The sequence below is a fragment of the Diplotaxodon limnothrissa genome, linkage group LG15 (assembly GCF_057381915.1).
Source record: "Diplotaxodon limnothrissa isolate DT_005_m linkage group LG15, D_limnothrissa_male_GT1.1, whole genome shotgun sequence".
NCBI classification, from domain to species: domain Eukaryota; kingdom Metazoa; phylum Chordata; class Actinopteri; order Cichliformes; family Cichlidae; genus Diplotaxodon; species Diplotaxodon limnothrissa.
In genome coordinates, this window is record NC_140610.1 from 28,701,071 (window position 1) to 28,720,412 (window position 19,342).

The following is a 19,342-nucleotide window of genomic DNA, read 5'->3' on the forward strand; positions in this document are numbered from 1 at the left end:
GATAATAAATACATGATATCATTTCATTAATTTCAAAGGTTTATTTGCATGACGCACAAACAGACACAATTGAAAGGTACAAATGTGCATGACACGAATTCAAACGTGCTGCAGATGTGTGTCACCAGTTGATCTGGCTGTAGGCTGTGGCACTTGGCCAGAGGTGGCGCTGGTTGACTCGACTCCATGTTAGTGCACAAAGTAAACTGCACGCTGTAGTTATGAAGCAAAAACGCTGAATTCGGAGAAATAAACCGTGCCAGGAGAACGATAATGACGACAAGAGTCTCCCGATCGTTTACTCTTGCTGTCCTGTGAACAACATCGGCGTGGTGTTACTTGTTTGCTGTTTTCGCGATCGCGTCGCGCGTGAGGATATCACCAGGTAAACTCGCCACATTTTTAAACATTTTGTTGTTCAACAGCATCAAGACTGACGGAGTGTGTTTGAGATAACCTCACAAGTGTCACAGGTGACACATTTGGCGTTTTTTTTTTGCTGGTTTGTCGGTAGCAGCTCCTGAAACGCAAGACTGCCACACATCTGTTCGACCAACGCCAGTTGATCTAAACGCCAGTAGATCTGGAACACCGTACGCTTCGTAGTACGCGCACTTCGCTGACTACGTACAGAGGCAGCAATATAACATAGCTAACATTAACAGTGCAGTGAATCCTGCTTGTGCCGTGACATTCAGGACTGCAAACCAAGCAGCATTCACTGACTTTCAGCTAGTTGTGTTTGTGGATATATTACTGACTGTATATTGATCTGTGTCTAGCCAGTAATTCTTACTGCTCTGCCCCTCACCATGGTGACCTATTTGTGTACCTGAGCAGAGGAGGATGTGTGAGGAACAGACGGTGTCTCTGGTTGATGTTCTGGAGGAAGATGAGGAGCTAGAGGAAGAAGCTTCAGCTGTGCTGGCAGGAAGTGACTCTGACCACTGCTCCTATCCTCAGGTGAGTAAAACGTCTGGCAAAACATCCCCACAGACTGATAAACCTATCTCCACTAAGGTTGGGCATATGTAAAAATTTTCCAGCCGACAATCTTCAGTCCAATAGGTGATATATTTGCGGAGACTTTTTGCTGGGTGGTGCAATATAATCATTCACAGTAGGGCTGCCACAAATGATTATTTTGATAATCAACTAGTCACTGCATTACAGTATACAATATTATTGTCACTGCTACATTTCCGTAACGTATACCAGAAATTATTTCCACTACTAATTAATTACCGTTGGGCTCAAAGGTCCTATTAATAAACTGTTAACAAATGTGTATTTATGAAGACGATTTGTGAGACTGGTAAACTTATGATATGTACGATGGTCTTTCGTTCTACACGGTGCATTTCAAGGTCCTGTACCCATCCTTCGGTAAACTGTACCTGGGCTTGTTGCAGTGACCTGAAGTTACTAAAAACTTCATGAGTGTATGCACTCACTCCAAGAACTGTATAATTATAAATCTGAGCATGGTGAAAGTTGGGCAGCACGCTAACGTCTTTTGTCCACTCTGTGTGCTCATAAGGGTCTAACCCTTTCACTCCTTTGATTTTTTTCCTCGTATCTTTTTTTGACTTTTCATCAAGTCTGTCTTTGTACGGACCGGCATTGTTCTCCTTCGTTTTGTACATACCTTTTTGGGGGCCAAAGAAAAAGCAAGAATGTATTGGAACCGGAGAATGAACGTTTCGCGGTGCTGCAAATGCTTGCATTTGATGCGGTACTTGGATTGTTTTGCCACGAGTTCCCGGCATGCAATGCGCGAAAGTCACGTGGTCTGTCAGCCTCTATAAGTGCTACCTCCGAAGGATGTGGCCCCTGAATTTGGACACAAATACCGGAATTTGGACATACGATACCGAAGACTGCTGCTTCTTCTTCTTCTTTGGCGTTTAATGGCAGCTGGCATCCTTGTAGATGGACTGCTGCCATCTTCTGTCCGTTATTACACTCTTAAATCCTACTACTTATTCCTGCGTCTTTCAGGATATTGCCAAGCTTCAAACGACGCCTCGACTATTAAATAACCTGTAAACATGGTTATAGTTTCTCCTTGTTTCCCTCCCCATCACTGTTTTTTTTTTTTTGTTTGTTTTTTTATGTAAATAAAGTGTTTGGGGCTTTTTTCTGAACATAGGCTACTTGCCTTTCTTTCTTTCTGTTATGAGTTTCAGTAAATGAATTGTTGCATTTTGGCGCAGCTGGAAGAGGGTGCTGTTAAAAACAGCTATTATTTTTCAGTTAACTGCTTCTCTTAGCTTCAACCAATATTATTAGCAAACTTACTGTGGGAGGACTCGACTTAAGCGGTCAAAGAAGTGCAGGAGATGATGCTGTCCAGTGTAGCAAGTGATTTATTCACCATTTTGTGACCCAAACAATATTTACAAAGAAACAAATAAGAAACTCAACTCTATAATTAACTCAGTTCAAATAAACATAACTGAACTTAAATCAATGGAAATTAAGGTCAAACTGCACACAGCTACACTGACCTGAACCTTTCTTTTGAAACACCTGAGTTCTTCTGCTTAAATACTCCACATAACCAAACAATTTGTCCTCTGGACTATTCCATTCAGTAGGTAGATAAGATCAACATGATTATATTCAAACCTCTACTACTCCTCTTTACTGGCAACATGAACTCAGTGGTGTAATCAATACATATTACAACAATAAATCTATTTCTTCATAAACCCTCTAAAATCAACTTTATTAAATTATAAGAGTTCTTCCCCGTCTGCACTTGGTCTCTTCCTGTGACCTCAGATGAACCCAGAAGGTATAAAGGAGGAATTAAAACTACATTTCCTCCTTTTGTTTCTGGAAGACAGGTAGGTAAGGTAAGTTCTAAACAATACAAATTAACAGTTGAAATAAAGAACATGTTAACTTAACAAACTTGTAGGAATTGATTTAAACCAAGATGTTATATTATATAATCTGTAAAAGTGCAAAACATAAACAAACCCGGGATAGTAGATGTTTGCCTATTGCAGACTATATATGAAATATGGTTAAATCAAAACAATAATGTTGACTAAGAATATAGACAAATGGTCTTCTCACCCACTTTGTCACACTTACTCTTGGGCAAATAAATAAATAAATCTCTCTTGTAAAAATGATCGATGATAGGGTCAGTCTATCATCTACTGCTGATTATGGGTTTGAGGGTAAAGGTTTGATGCATTCTCAATCATCCAGGTAAGTAAATCTCCAAAAGTTGATTCTGTTCATCTGGACGTAGCGTCCAGATGAACAGAATCAACTTTTGAAGAGGGTAAAGGTTAAATAGAATTCAAACATAGCCTGTGTACAGATCTGATTTGAAGTCAGCAGGTACAGTGTAGGTGTTCTGTTTTAGGATCAGATATAAATTAATTAATGAACAATGAAACTGTTCGAAAATTGTTTGCTGCTAACAGAGAAAATTAAAATAAAAAATAGAGTTCCATCTATTATTTATTATCTATTTACTGATGCTCATTAGAAAAACACAAAGACGTTACATAATACGTCCGGAGGCAGCCGACAGGTATCAACAGGCCAAGCGGAATGCGGCTCGGGCAGTGGCTGAAGCAAAAACTCGGGTGTGGGAGGAGTTCGGAGAGGCCATGGAAAAAGACTTTCGGACTGCCTCGAAGAGATTCTGGCAAACCGTCAGACGTCTCAGGAGGGGAAAGCGTTGCTCTACCTGCACTGTGTATAGTGCTGGCGGAGCGCTGCTGACGTCGACTGAGAAAATTGTCAGGCGGTGGAAGGAATACTTCGAGGACCTCCTTAATCCCACTGACACGTCTTCCGAGGAGGAAGCAGAGTCTGGGGATGAGGGGAATGACCCGCCAATTTCCGGGGGCGAGGTCACTGAGGCAGTTAAACAACTCCTTGGTGGCAGAGCCCCTGGTGTTGATGAGGTCCGCCCCGAGTTCCTGAAGGCTCTGGATGTTGTAGGGCTGTCCTGGTTGACACGCCTCTGCAATGTTGCGTGGAGATCAGGGGCAGTACCTGTGGACTGGCAGACCGGGGTGGTGGTCCCCATCTTTAAGAAAGGGGACCGGAGGGTGTGTTCCAACTACAGGGGGATCATACTCCTCAGCCTCCCTGGGAAAGTCTATGCCAGGGTGCTGGAAAGGAGAGTTCGTCCGTTAGTCGAACCTCGGATACAGGAGGAACAATGCGGTTTTCGTCCTGGTCGCGGAACACTGGACCAGCTCTTTATCCTCTCCAGGATACTTGAGGGTGCATGGGAGTTTGCCCAACCAGTCTACATGTGTTTTGTGGACTTGGAGAAGGCATTCAACCGTGTCCCTCGGGGTGTCCTGTGGGAGGTGTTGCGGGAATATGGGGTGTCTGGCCCATTGCTACGGGCCATTCGATCCCTATACAACCGTTGCAAGAGCTTGGTTCGCATTGCCGGCAATAAGTCGGACTCGTTCCCGGTGGGTGATGGGCTTCGCCAGGGCTGCCCTTTGTCTCCGGTTCTGTTCATAATTTTTATGGACAGGATTTCTAGGCGCAGCCAAGTGGCGGAGGGCTTTCGCTTTGGTGGCCTCAGAATCTCATCTCTGATTTTTGCAGATGATGTGGTTCTGTTGGCCTCATCGGGTGAAGGCCTCCAGCTCGCACTGGAACGGTTCGCAGCCGAGTGTGAAGCAGCGGGAATGAGGATCAGCACCTCCAAATCTGAGGCCATGGTTCTCAGCCGGAAAAGGGTGGAGTGCCCACTCTGGGTCGGGGATGAGTTCCTGCCACAAGTGGAGGAGTTCAAGTATCTCGGGGTCTTGTTCGCGAGTGATGGGAGAAGGGAGCCGGAGATCGACAGACGGATTGGGGCTGCAGCTGCAGTAATGCGGACGCTGCACCGGTCCGTCGTGGTGAAGAGGGAGCTGAGTGTAAAAGCGAAGCTCTCAATTTACCGGTCGGTCTACGTCCCTACCCTCATCTATGGCCACGAGCTGTGGGTAGTGACCGAAAGAACGAGATCGCGGATACAAGCGGCAGAAATGAGCTTCCTCCGAAGGGTGGCTGGCCTCTCCCTTAGAGATAGGGTGAGAAGTTCGGCCATCCGGGAGGGGCTCAGAGTAGAGCAGCTGCTGCTCCACATCGAAAGGAGCCAGCTGAGGTGGTTCGGGCATCTGACAAGGATGCCCCCTGGGCGCCTCCTGGGTGAGGTGTTCCAGGCATGTCCCACCGGGAGGAGGCCCCGGGGCAGACCCAGGACACGCTGGAGAGATTATATCTCTCGGCTGGCCTGGGAACGCCTTGGTATTCCCCCGGATAAGCTGGAGGAGGTGGCTGGGGAGAGGGAGGTCTGGGCCTCTTTGCTTAGGCTGCTGCCCCCGCGACCCGGCCCCGGACAAAGCGGATGAAGATGGATGGATGGACGTTACATAATATATAAAAAGCTTAGGAATCTTCTAGCAATAGTGATGCTATTTTCCAGAGATCCAATCGGTCAGTAAGTGGTGATGTCATAGCTGTTAATCTCTAATCTGTAAATTAGCATCTGTAAATACGTAAATTTAAAAAAAAAGAAAAAAGTAAAAGTTGGTTCAACTTAAGAATAAGTGAACCATCTTTATAGTACAGAAGATTCAGGGTTATCTCTGAAGTTACCTGGACTGGAATAAATCCTTCCTTGTAGTGCAGACCTCAGGTGACCATGTGACCAGACATCTCTCTCTCTCTCAGGGCTATGTGAAGCGGCAGGCTCTGTATGCCTGTAACACCTGCACGCCAAAGGGCAGCGAGGCGGCCGGCATCTGTTTGGCGTGCTCCTACAAATGTCACGAAGGTCATGACCTCTTTGAACTGTACACTAAGAGGTGATCAATGCTTTTATTGATAAGTTAGTGACTGACCAGAAACTACTGGTCAGTTTCTGCAGTTATCAGTTCACACGGTGAGGTGGTCAATACAACTGTCTCTTATTCTGGTGCAGGAACTTCCGCTGTGACTGTGGAAACGGGAAGTTCTCGGAGCTGCAGTGTAAACTCCATCCGGTGAGTCCTCGTTGACCTGAGTCACTAGCAGGAGGTACCTCAGAGCACAGACATTTGTGTTTACCTGACAGATCACCATGATAACTGATGCTGATCACTTGGTTGGGAGCGTGTCTGATTCTGTGTGTGTGTGTGTGTGTGTGTGTGTGTGTGTGTGTGTGTGTGTGTGTGTGTGTTCCAGGACAAAGATGAGGTAAACAGTCTGAATAAATACAGTCAGAATTTCTTTGGAGTTTACTGCACCTGCGGCCGACCGTACCCGGACCCAGAGGATCAGGTAACCTCTCTCACCTGAGAAATCAGACCACTACTGACCCTTATACACAGATCTATAACCCAGTATGAGCACGTTTCAGTGACCTAAGGCTTTTGCACACCAAACGCAAATCCATGTGAATATTTTGCTTGTTGAAAATATTGTTTGGACTCGTACTTTTTTTTTTTTTACCCTCTTTTTTTTATGTAAATAAATGGTTCTGACCAATCAGACTATTTGGAAACCACTGCTATTATAGCTGGATCAAACTAGAAGTGTTGCTGTCTGCTCCTGAAATTCAGATAAACCATGCTTCATGTCCACTTCATTTCTTTCATAGTCCATTCTTTTAAAGGGAAAACTTTTCCAAAAAACGCAACACCTTAAGTGTGTACATGTGTCACATGAGAAATTCAAATCCAAAAAATTATTTTTGTCATTTTTTTTTTTCTCAGCGCAGTCGGTTTTAAAGGCCTTTAGAAATTTAGAAATAAAGACTGTTAATGACATAAAGAAGAAGGAAGTGCCTCGGTGGAGAATGAGAGAATAATGTCTGGTGATAAACTTCACCCTGATGATGTCCTTCACAAAACCTTAACCCATCCTCAGACAGTAAAACAAATCAGTACTTTACTGATCTGGGCCTGTTCCAGGAAGCAGGTTCGGCAAACTCTGAGTTTAAAAATACATTCTGAGTTTCATTTTCAGAACTTGATCAGAGTCCATTAACAACTGGCTATGCCGACTCTTGAGTTACGCATGTGTGTGAGTAGAAACAGCCATCATCAATGAATCCCTCAAATGATTCACTATGGTAAAGGATAAATAGAGAGCAGAGCTGCTATTTCAGTCCAGCAGACAAAGGAATTTGAACATGTGTCAGTGCTGACTCATATTTATTTATAAAAACGGGATGGGGAAAAAAGGGTCATTTTAATCAGTTTGGGCAACTCTCATCATATCAGTGGAACAAAGTTGGTTATAAAATATATAATTTTATTATAATGTTCTTGTTCATTAATTTGACCTTAACAACTTGAGGTTTTATTAGATGAGCGTGAATCCTAACTTTACATCTGGTTTTAAATCAAATAATTAAACTGTAATGTGACAGATCACTGATGTACCTGTGAGATTAGTTACCCATGACAATAGACTACAGAGTGGATCTGCCCTCAAGTCTGTTTATGCCCATTTCATTATTTCAGTAATTCCAACAATAATAGTAATGCTAATAAAGAGTTACATTATTTCTGCCATTATTAGATAAAAATGCTTTAAAAATTCTTCAAACGCAAATGAAACTGACTAAAGAGAGGTTCAGGTGCTCCTGGGCTAATCAGATTTTTCAGTCGGCATTCTGGAGAATGTCAACTGAAAAATCTGATTAGCCCAAGTGGCTATATTGATCCGAAGAACAGTCCCATTTAGACATGAGTCCACGGTTAGTGATCAGAATGGTCGATTTGTTCTGGTGATGGGCCATATTCATGCAACCCATGTTACTTTATTGAATTTATATGGTCCTAATTTTGATAGCCCAGCTTTCTTTCAACAAATATTTTATTTATTACCTAGTCTCGCTGATACTCATGTAATTTTAGGAGGCAATTTTAATTGTGTACTTGATAAACACTTGGATAGATCTACTCAAACCTCCCAGTTGTTTAACGCTTCGACTGTTCTGAATAATATGTTGAGTTCTACTAACCTAGTTGATGTTTGGAGACTGTAATCCTACTGGTAGAGATTACTCTTATTTTTCACAAGTGCACAAATCGTACTCCAGAATAGATTTTTTTTTTTTTTGCTTGATTCTAAATTGATGTCTAACGTTGTATGCTCAACTTATCACAACATCTTGATCTCCAACCTCTTTAGTCCTGGACTTCTGTGGTACGAAACAACAGGGTAACTGGCGTTTTTACCCGTCAGTCCTGTCTGAGACATCCTTTTGCCAATTTATGACAACTAAAATATCAGAATTCTTGGAAACTAATGATAAACAAGACGTTTCTGATTCGATTTTATGGGAATCCTTTAAAATGGTAATGCGAGGAGAAATTATTTCTTTTGAATCTTCATTAAAAAAAGAACGCCGGAAATGCCTGTTAGAAATAGAAACTGAATTAACACAGTTAGAACAGGACCACAAGGCCTCCTCTTGTCCCTCTTTGTTTCAAGACATCATTAAAAGGAAGTTTGAGTATAACACAATTTTATCTAGTCAAGTAACAGATCAGCTATTTAGGATCAGACAGAAGCATTTAGAGTTTGGAGATAAGCCCCATAAGCTTCTTTCTCGGCAGCTGAGAGGCCTACAGGCCAGTAGGGCTATACACAAAATTAAGTCAAGATCAGGCGAAATTTTAATCAGCCCTAAAGCTATTAATGAGCAATATAGAGAATATTATGAAGATTATGTCGAAATCTTGGGGCAATATTTCTGATTGGTTAGGGAAGCTGGATCTCCCGAAAATGAATGACGCTGCTCGAGAGGCTTTAAACCCAGATATTACTATTGAAGAAGTTTCGAAAGCTATTAAGTCATTCCCCCATGGAAAGTCCCCAGGCCCAGATAGGTTTGGCATTGAATTGTATAAGAAATACTCTGAAAAGGTGGCCCCGCTTTTATTGAGAATGTTTAAGCATTCTTTCCATACTCAAGCATTTCCCCGTACGCTATATAAAGATAATATTTCGTTGTTATTGAAAGAAGGAAAGGATGAAACAGAATGTTCCTCTTATTGACCTATTGCTTTGTTGAATTTGGATATGAAAATTTTCACTAAAATTTCGTCACTCAAAATAAGCGTCACACTCGCGGAAGCTGGTGTACCGCCGAAACGCTGTGCATTTACTGAGACTTTCAGCCCCAGATAGGCCAATTATGGATTTTTGGATCCACATTATGTCAGCAGCTCCACCACGAACCATGTTAAAAGCAAACACCGCTCACGCCTCACAGATGACGGCTTACAGTCCTGCGTAAAGCTGAAAGTGACTTCACTGTGCGCAGAGGTTCAGGAGCAGAAGTTCCATTGTAAACATATCACGGCAGACCCGACGATGTTTCCATGAACATGCTTTTCAGCATCTCTTTATTGACCACTTTTCACACACGGTTGCTGTACACATACAGCCGGCTGTAGCTTTTCAGCTCACAGCCCGACAACACAACAGCAAAGAGAGCACAGACTTTAAGGCGGCGAGGCGTGATTGCGGGTGCTGCTCAGGTGCGTCCGACTCGCATGGGAGTCGGGTTTTGGTAATCGATTAAAATCGATTCTGGCTTGGATAACGTGATATCGATTCATTAAAATCCTGAATCGATTTTTAAATATAAATTTATTTTGCCCGAAATGCCAGAATCTCAGGTGAAACCTCACAAAATTTCGACAACCACCAAACAGCTAAAACAGTGGGGGCGGGCCCCACACTTTGGGAAGGTCTGGGTTATACAATTAATTGGCAGAAGAGTGAGTTTGTGGCCTTAACTGCAAACTTGGATGTTGATTTTTTTTTTTTTTTTAAATTTTGCCTTTTAAAATTACAGACAGATTGAAATACTTGGGTGTTATTTTGCCTAAGGATCCTAAATTGATCTTTAAGTTGAATTATCTTGAACAAGTTGAAAAATTGAAACGGGACATTGAGAAATGGAGGGCTCTTCCTATTTCCATGGTAGGTCGCATTAATGTAATCAAAATGGTTTCCCTTCTTAAATTTCTATATTTATTTTTAAACTTACCTGTTTTTTTGAATAAGCAATTTTTTAAAGTGATCGACTCAGTAGTATTACCATTTGTTTGGAGCTTTAAAACTGACAGGATATCAAAAGTTTATCTATGTAAGTCTAAACTTAAGGGTGGATTTGGTCTGCCACTGTTTCAGTTTTATTATTGGGCTGCAAATGCTAGAACTCTTGCTAGACAGGAAGGGTACAAAAAGGTCATGTCTGCCGATACCCCCCCTGGGTGGTCATAGAGAGTGGTGGGGTTGAGAATGGTTTCCTCCCTGCACTTCTTTTTTCGTCCTCTAATCCGTGAACCAAGGTCAATAATTTTATAGTTTCGAACTGCGTTAAAATCTTTAGTCGGATCAAAAAAGGTTGTGCTCTACCAGACACTTCGACCCATACTCCAATATATTGTATATATTTCCACCCTCATGTTTAGATGCCTCTTTTGAGGTCTGGACACAGAAAGCTATTGTTACTCTCAAAGACGTATATATTGACAGGCAGTTTTTGTCGTTGCAGCGTAATCTTTTGCCTTATTTGTGTGTTTTTTGCCCTTGCTGTTGTGCTGTTTGTTGTTGGTTTTTTTTGTTTTTGTTTTTTTGTGTGTGTGTCTTTTGTGTCTTTTTTTCCCCTCTTATATCAAAAAATCTCAATAAACATACTTAAAAAAAAACAAAAAAAAAAACTCTTCAAATTACAATTGCTGTGTAAGCAATTGTAATTTGAAGAGTTTTTTTTTTTTTTTGTGGAACATTAAAGCCGAACATTGATCTCATATCAGTCTTTACTGATAGATGACACATTTTCATCTTAAAGGCAAACATATTAGAAATCTTTTAACTTTTACGTATTTTGGATATTTCAGGGTAGTTTTCAGCAACCTATTTTTATTCCCTGGCTTTTAACTCTGTGGGTAACTGACATTTTTATTTTATTTTTATTTTTTATTTTTTTTATTTTTTTTTAATTTTTTAATTTTTTAATTGTTTTTTTAAACTTTATTGCTATGTCTGATTTTATTACTATGTGCATATTAGTATTGTACAGCACTTTGGTCTACCAGGTGTGTTTTTAAAGTGCTATATAAATAAATAAATGATGATGATGATGATGAATATGGCTCATAAATGCAAAATAGGATGAATCCAGGTGGGATGAGCTGGGAAATGACCGGAGCCAGTCTGGGACTGAATCTAAAATGTGATCCGGTTGATGTGTGCCTGGGTTGACCCGCTCAGCCTGATTTAAAAGACAACACATCCTCACTAATGCTGTCTGATATTAAATGACTGAACCGCAATCAGTGAACACATTTCAACGTAAAGCGTAATCAGATTACAATCAGACTCTCTGCAGTCTACATTTTAAATGTTACTTAAAACACATTTGGTTCAGTTTCAGTCTTAAAATCATTTCAGCCTCAACATGAATATTTGAGTGAAGTTATCTGCAAGATCCAAATGTGACACATTTTTTCCATCAGTATGATTGATTATAATAAGACAAACAATTGGTCATTGATCAGTGTGTAACATACTAGGGCTGGGTATCGTCACTGATTTCTAGAATCGATTCAATTCCGATTCACAAGGTCCCGAATCGATTCGGTCCACGATTCGATTTAATTCGATTCGAATCTGGGAAATTTTGACAGTCAGAAATATTATAATTCAGATCAGTACATTTACATATTTTTGTATCTATTAAAAGGAAGCTGACACACGCAAGACTTTATCAAAGGTGTGAGCATCACAGCAGAGGCCTTTGTGTCAAAGTAGCTGAAGATAAAACACAGAAAAACATGAAGGTGATTTTCCTGGCCTGGGATTTTATAAAAATAATCTGCAGTACATCACAAACGAAAGAAAACCATTAATCAACACATGAACATTACCTCTGAAGTTACAGCGGTTTTATTAGAGACACGGCTAAGCGTTTTGCATTTTGCTTAATTTTAAAAAGTTTAAATTTGTTCAATATTGAACGGCAGAAATTAGGTTTACTTTTCGGAAGTAAGTAAAAGGGGGAAAAAAAACGTCTGCCGACAGCGCTGTAAACAACGGTAGACTTGTGCGTAACAAGCAAGCGAATAATGCAGAAGAGAGAGAGAGAGCTGTGCATGAAGTGTGATTTTTATCCTGAAAAGTCAGCAGAAGTCAGAGGGAATTCATGACGATGTTTATGTGAAGCGTAGTTTGGATCTTCTTTTGCTGCTGGTTCGGTCAATATTGTTTGGAGAGAGATAAAACTAAGAGCCATATGATCAGCGCAAAAAGGGCATAAACACACAGCGCGGACCCGCGGATCAGAATCAGCGAGCTGTCGGCTTTCAGCCCCGACCATCAGGTGAGAAAGGCGACATCTCACTGATTCTGATCCGCGGGTCCACGCTGTGTGTTTACGTCTTTGTGCAGAAGCCGTGTACCTGCTCTCATTTTACTGTCTTAGCTGTTTGGTGGTTGTTGAAATTTTGTGATCTTTCACCTGGGATTCTGGCATTTCGGGCAAAATAAATTAATATTAAAAAAATCGATTCAGGATTTTAATGAATCAATTTTACGTTATCCAAGCCAGAATCGATTTTAATAAAAACCCACCCCTATAACATACCATAAATATTTACATAGCAAAGGAACTGGGATTCTGACAGCATCACTATCCACAAAGTCAAGTTGGAGGCTATAGATCAGCAGTCCCCAACCTTTTTTGTGCTGCCACGGACCGGTTTATTCCCGACAATGTTTTCATGGACCGGCCTTTAAGGTGTCGCGGATAAATACAACAAAATAAAACTAGTACCGGTACCGAAAAAAAGGAGGTTTATTCATAACACACGTGAAAAGACCCAGGAAAACCGAGTAAACGATAAAAACGATAACAAAATAACGCTGAAAACCGATTAAAAACCCTGAAAACTATACATTTCACACCTGGGCCTCAACTCTCGCGGCCCGGTACCAAACGACTCACGGACCGGTACCGGTCCGAGGCCCGGGGGTTGGGGACCGCTGCTATAGATTTTATTCTGAGCTGATAATAAATCTGTTAATGTTCATCTTTAGTACACAAATGTGGTTACAGATTTTGCAAGAACATGAACGAAAAACGTGAAGTTAACGTAAGTTAATTTCTTTTTGCACTTTGACAGCTTTTACTATCTGTAAGGAAATGACTCAGTGTCAGTCAGCTGGTTTAGGTGCAGCAAGAAGGGAGGAGTTGGAACTCAGAGTTTGTTGAAGAAAACCTGCTAGCGAGTGGGTTTAGTTCACTGTTATCACGGTAACTGACTCAGAGTTAACGTCGATGCTTTGTCTGGAACAAAAAAATCAGAGTTTCTCTTATCTTGGGATTAACAAACTCAGATATGTTAGCTAAACCTGCTTCTCGGAATAGTTCCCTGCGCTGGCAGGTATTCTTGTAAACAACTAAACTACTCCTGTTAATGTCTCACCTGATGGTTTTAGCTCCTCCTCCTGTGCTGGTTTCGCTTTACTTAAGCTGTTTGTGTCTGCAGGTGGAGGATGAGATGATTCAGTGTGTGGTGTGTGAGGACTGGCTGCACGGCCGGGTGAGTCATCAGTTTACCTGTTCCTGCACTTGTCTGGTGTGCCTCTCCTGACTCTTCTCCAAAAGTTGATTCTGTTCATCTGGTTTCAGTCATTATGCAAATGTATTTGTAGCACTTACGTGGAGTTACATAAAGTACCAATGGATAATTACCAAAGTAATGAGTAATTTGGGCTAGTGTCAGAAGACTGAGAACGACTCTTAGAGCTCTGGTACACGAATGACAGAGAAACCAGACAAACACAGTTGTGTGGCTTTTAAAAATACTTTAGTGATGTTAAGCCTTGTAAAATAAATTTGTAAACAACACAGTATCACAACAGGTTTTAACAGAATGTCAAGTATAAAAATTTTTCCCCGAAGTAGCAAAAATCTACAATCCTACAATCCTACAATCTACAATCCTCTACTTGTTACAGTAGAGGATTGTAGTCCATCAATGTGAAAATGAGTGTGCGTGTATATGTATATCGTCTCCTAGGATCTTGGGTTGGCTCGCCATCCAGTGAACACTGGAACACTCTGGGTTCTGGAATCGCTGACCTGGTCTTTGGATTCGTCCCATATAAAAACCTGACCTATAAACAATGGCCAAATATATGTCACGTGCCCTTTAAGGATAACTTTCACAAATTAAACTAAAGTAGTGTCACAGTGCAGTAACAACTATTCAGATCAGCTATCATCAATTCAATCATCATCAGTTCAGTCACGTTGTACAACATTAAAATATCAAATTTCAAAGTTCAAAGTATCAATATCCAAAATTTCACAGTATCAAGGTTCAATTATTTGTAACCTGCAGTAACATTAAAGATTATCTACAAGGTTTTAAACATTCAGGAATTATAGTCACCATATAATTCACTTTCATTGTAAACATTAATTACATCCATCAAAAAAACTCACTGTACATATATATCCAATCACAAATAAATAAGTATATTACCCCTTTTAAGAAATGGAATAATATGCAAATGCTTATCAGAAATTGAACAAAGTGCAAATAATCACTTTCAATAACACGTAAACACAAGGGCTCAGTCCACAAATAGGAGTACTAAAATAGACGTGCTTAATCCCGCTTGTACCATAGGCCTACTAGTACAGGTGGAAATACACTAAAAATTACCTCCAAGTGTTCAATACTGAGTATTGTAAAACAACCGATTGACATCAAAATTTAAACAGGAAGTAGGATAAAGTCTGCTTACAATTATCTCTCATAAAGTTATTTTTAGCTGCTTTAACCATTTACAGCTTTTCACATGTTAATGACTTAGTTAATGATCTAACTAGCATAACAACAGTGCGTTTCAGAGACATGCAACAACTGTACCCACACTCCGCACATCACGTGTCTGATTAGCCACATTTAGCTTACCGCCGTCGAGTGGATGCTCAGCGTTTATGTGAAGCCACAGCTCAGTAAACCTTCCGGTTTCGCTCTGCCCTTGACGACAACAAGTGCAAATACATAATTTGTGAAAAATATCAGTTTAGATGGTATTTTTTTTTAACTCGTTAGAGGTTAATTTCTCCAGCTTACCGATAACAAAAGTTTTAGTCCGTCTGCTCTGTTCGGCTGTAGAAGCAAGAGACTGAAAACTTGGGAGCTGGTACTAAGGAGGGATAAGAGCTGCCTAGAGCTTCACCGATTGGGTGACATGCGAGGAGTGGAGTAAAACAATAGGCTCTCATCAGAGCTCATCAATCCTCTGAAAAAACTTAACCCTTGTTTGACCAGAGCATATCATATATAATCTGCGTCCCTTCTACGTTTAAATAAATATTTTGATCTCATTTCACTTTCATTAACAGGGACAGTAAGAACAGAACAATGAACATTAAATGTTTTAATTTTTCTTCTCTTTTTGTTTGAGATGATTTTAGGAACTGGGTTACATATTGTTTATAAGATTGGGGAAAACTGCAGTCAACTGAGACTGAAGAAGTCACTTGGATGAGTGACAAAACGTTTCTCCCACAAAACGCTACGTCCAGATGAACAGAATTTACTTTTGGAGATTTACTTTCCTGGATGATTGAGAATGCATCAAGATCTCCTGACTCTTGTACCTGTATATTGTTGCAGCACCTGGGCTGTGTGGTTCCAGACTGCGTGGAGCTTCAGGAGATGATCTGCGAGTCCTGTATGAAAACACACTCGTTTCTCTGGACCTACGCTTCGCACCTAGCAGGTAAAGCGTCCTGTTATCTTACAGTACTAACCTGGCACAAACATACTGTCATACACATGTTGTGCACTTCCTGTGTGTCTATGTTTGTGTGTGTGATGCACTTCCTGTTTTAGTACCGGGTGGAGCAGCGGAGGTGAAGGAGGAAACGGCAAAAGAGCCCACCATTCCCATCAAAGAAGAAGAGGTGAGGGGGTCACAGCAGTTTGCATCACACTCACTGATCAGGGTTGATTAATCAATAATCCAAAATCTGGCAGGTTGATGATGCCATTGAGCCTAGCTGCAAGCGGAGCCATGAGGAAGTGGAGCCGAGGTGCAGACTGAAGGAGCTGCAGGTAATTGGTCAGAAAAGAGTCCAATCAGGAGCTGTGTTCTGGCCTTCACCGTGGCGTTCCAAACTCTGCTCCTGCAGAATTTGCCAGGTACTGTGTCTGTGTTTAGTGTGTCTGAGCATGCTCTGATTGATATATAATGAGATTTTACTGAAGAGATTTATTTATTAATTTCCCCCAGGGATCAATAAAGTATTCTGATTCTGATTATTTATTTATTTTATTTTATTTTTTTTTTACTCGCCTGGCGGACCGACCTGTGTGCTTAGCTGCGCCTGCTTGAAGCTGGTCTGTCCTTCCTGTTGGACGAGTCAGACACAGTCCTCGCCTACGAAAACAAAGGAAAGAACAGTGAGCAGAGACGACAGGAAGACGACCCTCTGATGTCAGCGCTCGACAACCTGAACCACGTGCAGCAGCTCGAGATCATCCATGGTACTGATACTACTACTACTACTACTTATGATTGTAATATTACACACGCGAAGTTGTAATAATTTGGTAAAAAAAAAGAAGTGTGAGAAACTGAGTCCAGTCATTCAGGACCAATAAGTTTGAGTGATGATTTGCTGTGTGACTTTCTTATTCTCTCACATCACTGAGGAGAAAGTTTGGTCCACACTTGTTTACAGTATTACTTCAGTTCATTTAGTTTTGCAGCATTCATTTATGCACAGCTCTCTAAATGTCCCACCACAGTCTCAGTCAGGCAGCACCTTGATACATTTCTTTTTCGGTCGTTCTGTTTGAGCTTTGCTGCTGTGCTTGGCGGGACAATTGTGCCGGTGTGTGTGGCTCGCCATCTGCCCCTGTCAGCTCTACTTGTGGGTTTTCTTTTCTTTCTTCTTCTTCTTCTTCTTTTTTTTTTTTTTTTTGCCTGTCCTGTTCGGCACTGTAGCAATCGCAATTAATGCCTGAAGGCCAAGAAAAATGCCCAATGGATATACTGTATTTTTTCCAAGTAGATCATTATTGGTCCACTTTATTCATCTTTGTTATTGTTTTTTATTTATTTATTTTTTGTTTAACTTTTAAGTCATTGTTGGGTCTGTGTTTCCACAAGCCCCGCTAATTCTAGAGACTTATTCATCATGAAGAAAACAAGACAGTCTTGTTGTTCGATTATTTGCGCAAGGGAGGCCTCGTTTGTGTCCACCACGAGAATGACCCCGACTCTGACCTCCTCCTGCTGCCTTTTTATTGAGAGACAGTTCACACAAAACACGTCATAGGAAAGCAACGCCCACTTGGTTCTAAGACAAGGCATTGTTTGTATATGTGTGAACTTCTGTATCTAGGTAAGAGTGTGTGTGTGTGTGTGTGTGTGTGTGTGTGTGTGTGAGAGAGACCTCCTGCTGACCAAAGGGTCATAAACGCAGAAAGCTTACATCAAAAAGAAGCAGATCTTCCAGATAGGATGTATCTGCAATAAAACATTACAGCCCCCCACCCAGAACCTTGAGAATCTGGGGGGAAGGACAGTGGAATCCTTTTCATCAGAGTTGGCAAGCATAGAAATGACAACATTTAACAATTCACTCTAATAGTTATTACAAATGGAACAGACTTGACTGGAGGATAGGAAAGGGAAAGACGCAGACCAGAGAAGTTAATGAAAAACAGAGGGAAAGAGGGAGTGAGAAAAGATATTAAAAAGTCCACTGAATCACCTACTGGAAGAAAAAAAAAACAAGCAGAAGGAGAACAACACAGTAGGGAGACTACAGCAACAACCTAGATAAGTAAAAGTAAATAATAAATATTGAATGTTCTTGAGCAGGACACAAGCCTGACAACGCACGGTATGCTTTGAGACAGCAGCCAAGGAAGATATAGTGTGTATCTGTGCACGCCTGTGAGCACGAGCATGCTTGTATTCAAAAGGTTTCCCCATGTAACTATCTGATGAAGCAAGCACGGAGGAGATCCGGGCGCCAGAGCAGTCTGAGCCCCGGACCCAGAGGCCCGAGGCCCGAGGGCACCCAAATTTCCGGAAGGGGCCCGACCGATCAATGGGTGCCAGGCCTCTGCCAAGCAACCACCAGAAGTGAGTCAGTGCATACCTGAGTGCCCAGCCCCGAACATCGAGAAACACCAATGCACCGATGGTTGAGGGTATCTGAGATGTTCCCAGAGAGGTGAAGTCTAATGGTGTGTTCACACCGAACACGATAGACGCGAGCGAAAACGCCCCAAACGCCCCTAATTTGACGCGTGCACATTCGCGTGTCCAAGAAAACTCCATCGCGCCTCAGAAATGCATATTTTGACGTGCGTGAACCGGAAATGTAGGAGGAATGTGGGAAGAAGTTGTGCCAGACCGGTATCTTTGCTAGATGGCAGCTGTCGAGCTAGTGTTTGAAGAGAGAGTCTCCCTTCTCTATTTACTGTGGAGAGCAGAGCAGCGGCGTTAAGGACGTCCTCGCCGTACCTGGGTTCATCAGTGCTTCCTGTACATCTGATGCTACAATTACATACCTGTGGGTGCAGCAGCAGGAGCTCAGGGACTGGGAGCCCGGAGAAGCAACAGGGGATGCTCTGCTGCAGAATCAGTTGGTTCTATCAAGACGGTATTAAATGTTAACAGGTTGAAAACAATAGTCATATTGTCAGAGAAAGTATATATAGTGGTCCCTCATTTATTGCAGCAGGGGTTCTCAGAATAACTAGCCCCCCCCAGGTCAGCGGCTTCCCCACTGACCTGGGGAAGCCGCACAAAAGCGGCTTCCCCAGGTCAGTCAAAACTTTCAAAAGAGAAATGAATGAACTTACCAGGTTGCCCGATCTCTTCACATATCTTCCTCCACTTTATACACTGTTTTCCCCACACACATGAACATTAGTCACAGTTCTCACAAGTTGATTCTCAAAGTGCAAACCTTTGTAGATTGCAAAACGTAAAAGTATTATTATGCCGTGTTTTGTCTTCATCTGCCCGCCACTTTCGTGCGCCTTTTTCCCTCGCGGTGCAGGTGTCTATTTCTGAATGAGGGTCATAGTTATGGGTGTTTTTGTGCTGTTTTTTCTATTGAACGTGATGGTTATCAAAACCAAACGTGATAAATTTGGCAAGCGCAGGAGACACAGCACAGAAGAGATTTGTCAATCAGGCTACATAATGCAATGCTGCACTCCAATAAAAAAAAATCAGCAAAAAAGCAAAGCAGTGACGGATGAACAGCGGGACCACTGTGTGCTGTTTATTAATAAACAATAAAATA

General features: G+C 41.6%; 1 protein-coding gene across 3 annotated transcripts in view; it reads left to right on the forward strand.

Annotated features, from left to right (window-relative positions):
• Positions 1 to 19,342, forward strand: part of ubr7 (ubiquitin protein ligase E3 component n-recognin 7) — a 30,541-nt gene that overhangs the window by 2,297 nt on the left and 8,902 nt on the right. Inside the window, exons 2-10 of one of the 3 annotated variants that reach the window (XM_085372316.1) lie at positions 783 to 963; positions 5,713 to 5,846; positions 5,963 to 6,023; positions 6,205 to 6,300; positions 13,536 to 13,589; positions 15,684 to 15,789; positions 15,903 to 15,973; positions 16,047 to 16,211; positions 16,391 to 16,556. In XM_085372316.1, the coding sequence (XP_085228442.1) occupies positions 847 to 963; positions 5,713 to 5,846; positions 5,963 to 6,023; positions 6,205 to 6,300; positions 13,536 to 13,589; positions 15,684 to 15,789; positions 15,903 to 15,973; positions 16,047 to 16,211; positions 16,391 to 16,556 (970 nt within the window). In that variant the 5' untranslated portion in view covers positions 783 to 846. The remainder of the gene's footprint in view (positions 1 to 782; positions 964 to 5,712; positions 5,847 to 5,962; positions 6,024 to 6,204; positions 6,301 to 13,535; positions 13,590 to 15,683; positions 15,790 to 15,902; positions 15,974 to 16,046; positions 16,212 to 16,390; positions 16,557 to 19,342) is intronic. The other 2 variants (XM_085372317.1, XM_085372315.1) reach the window with 2 other exon arrangements.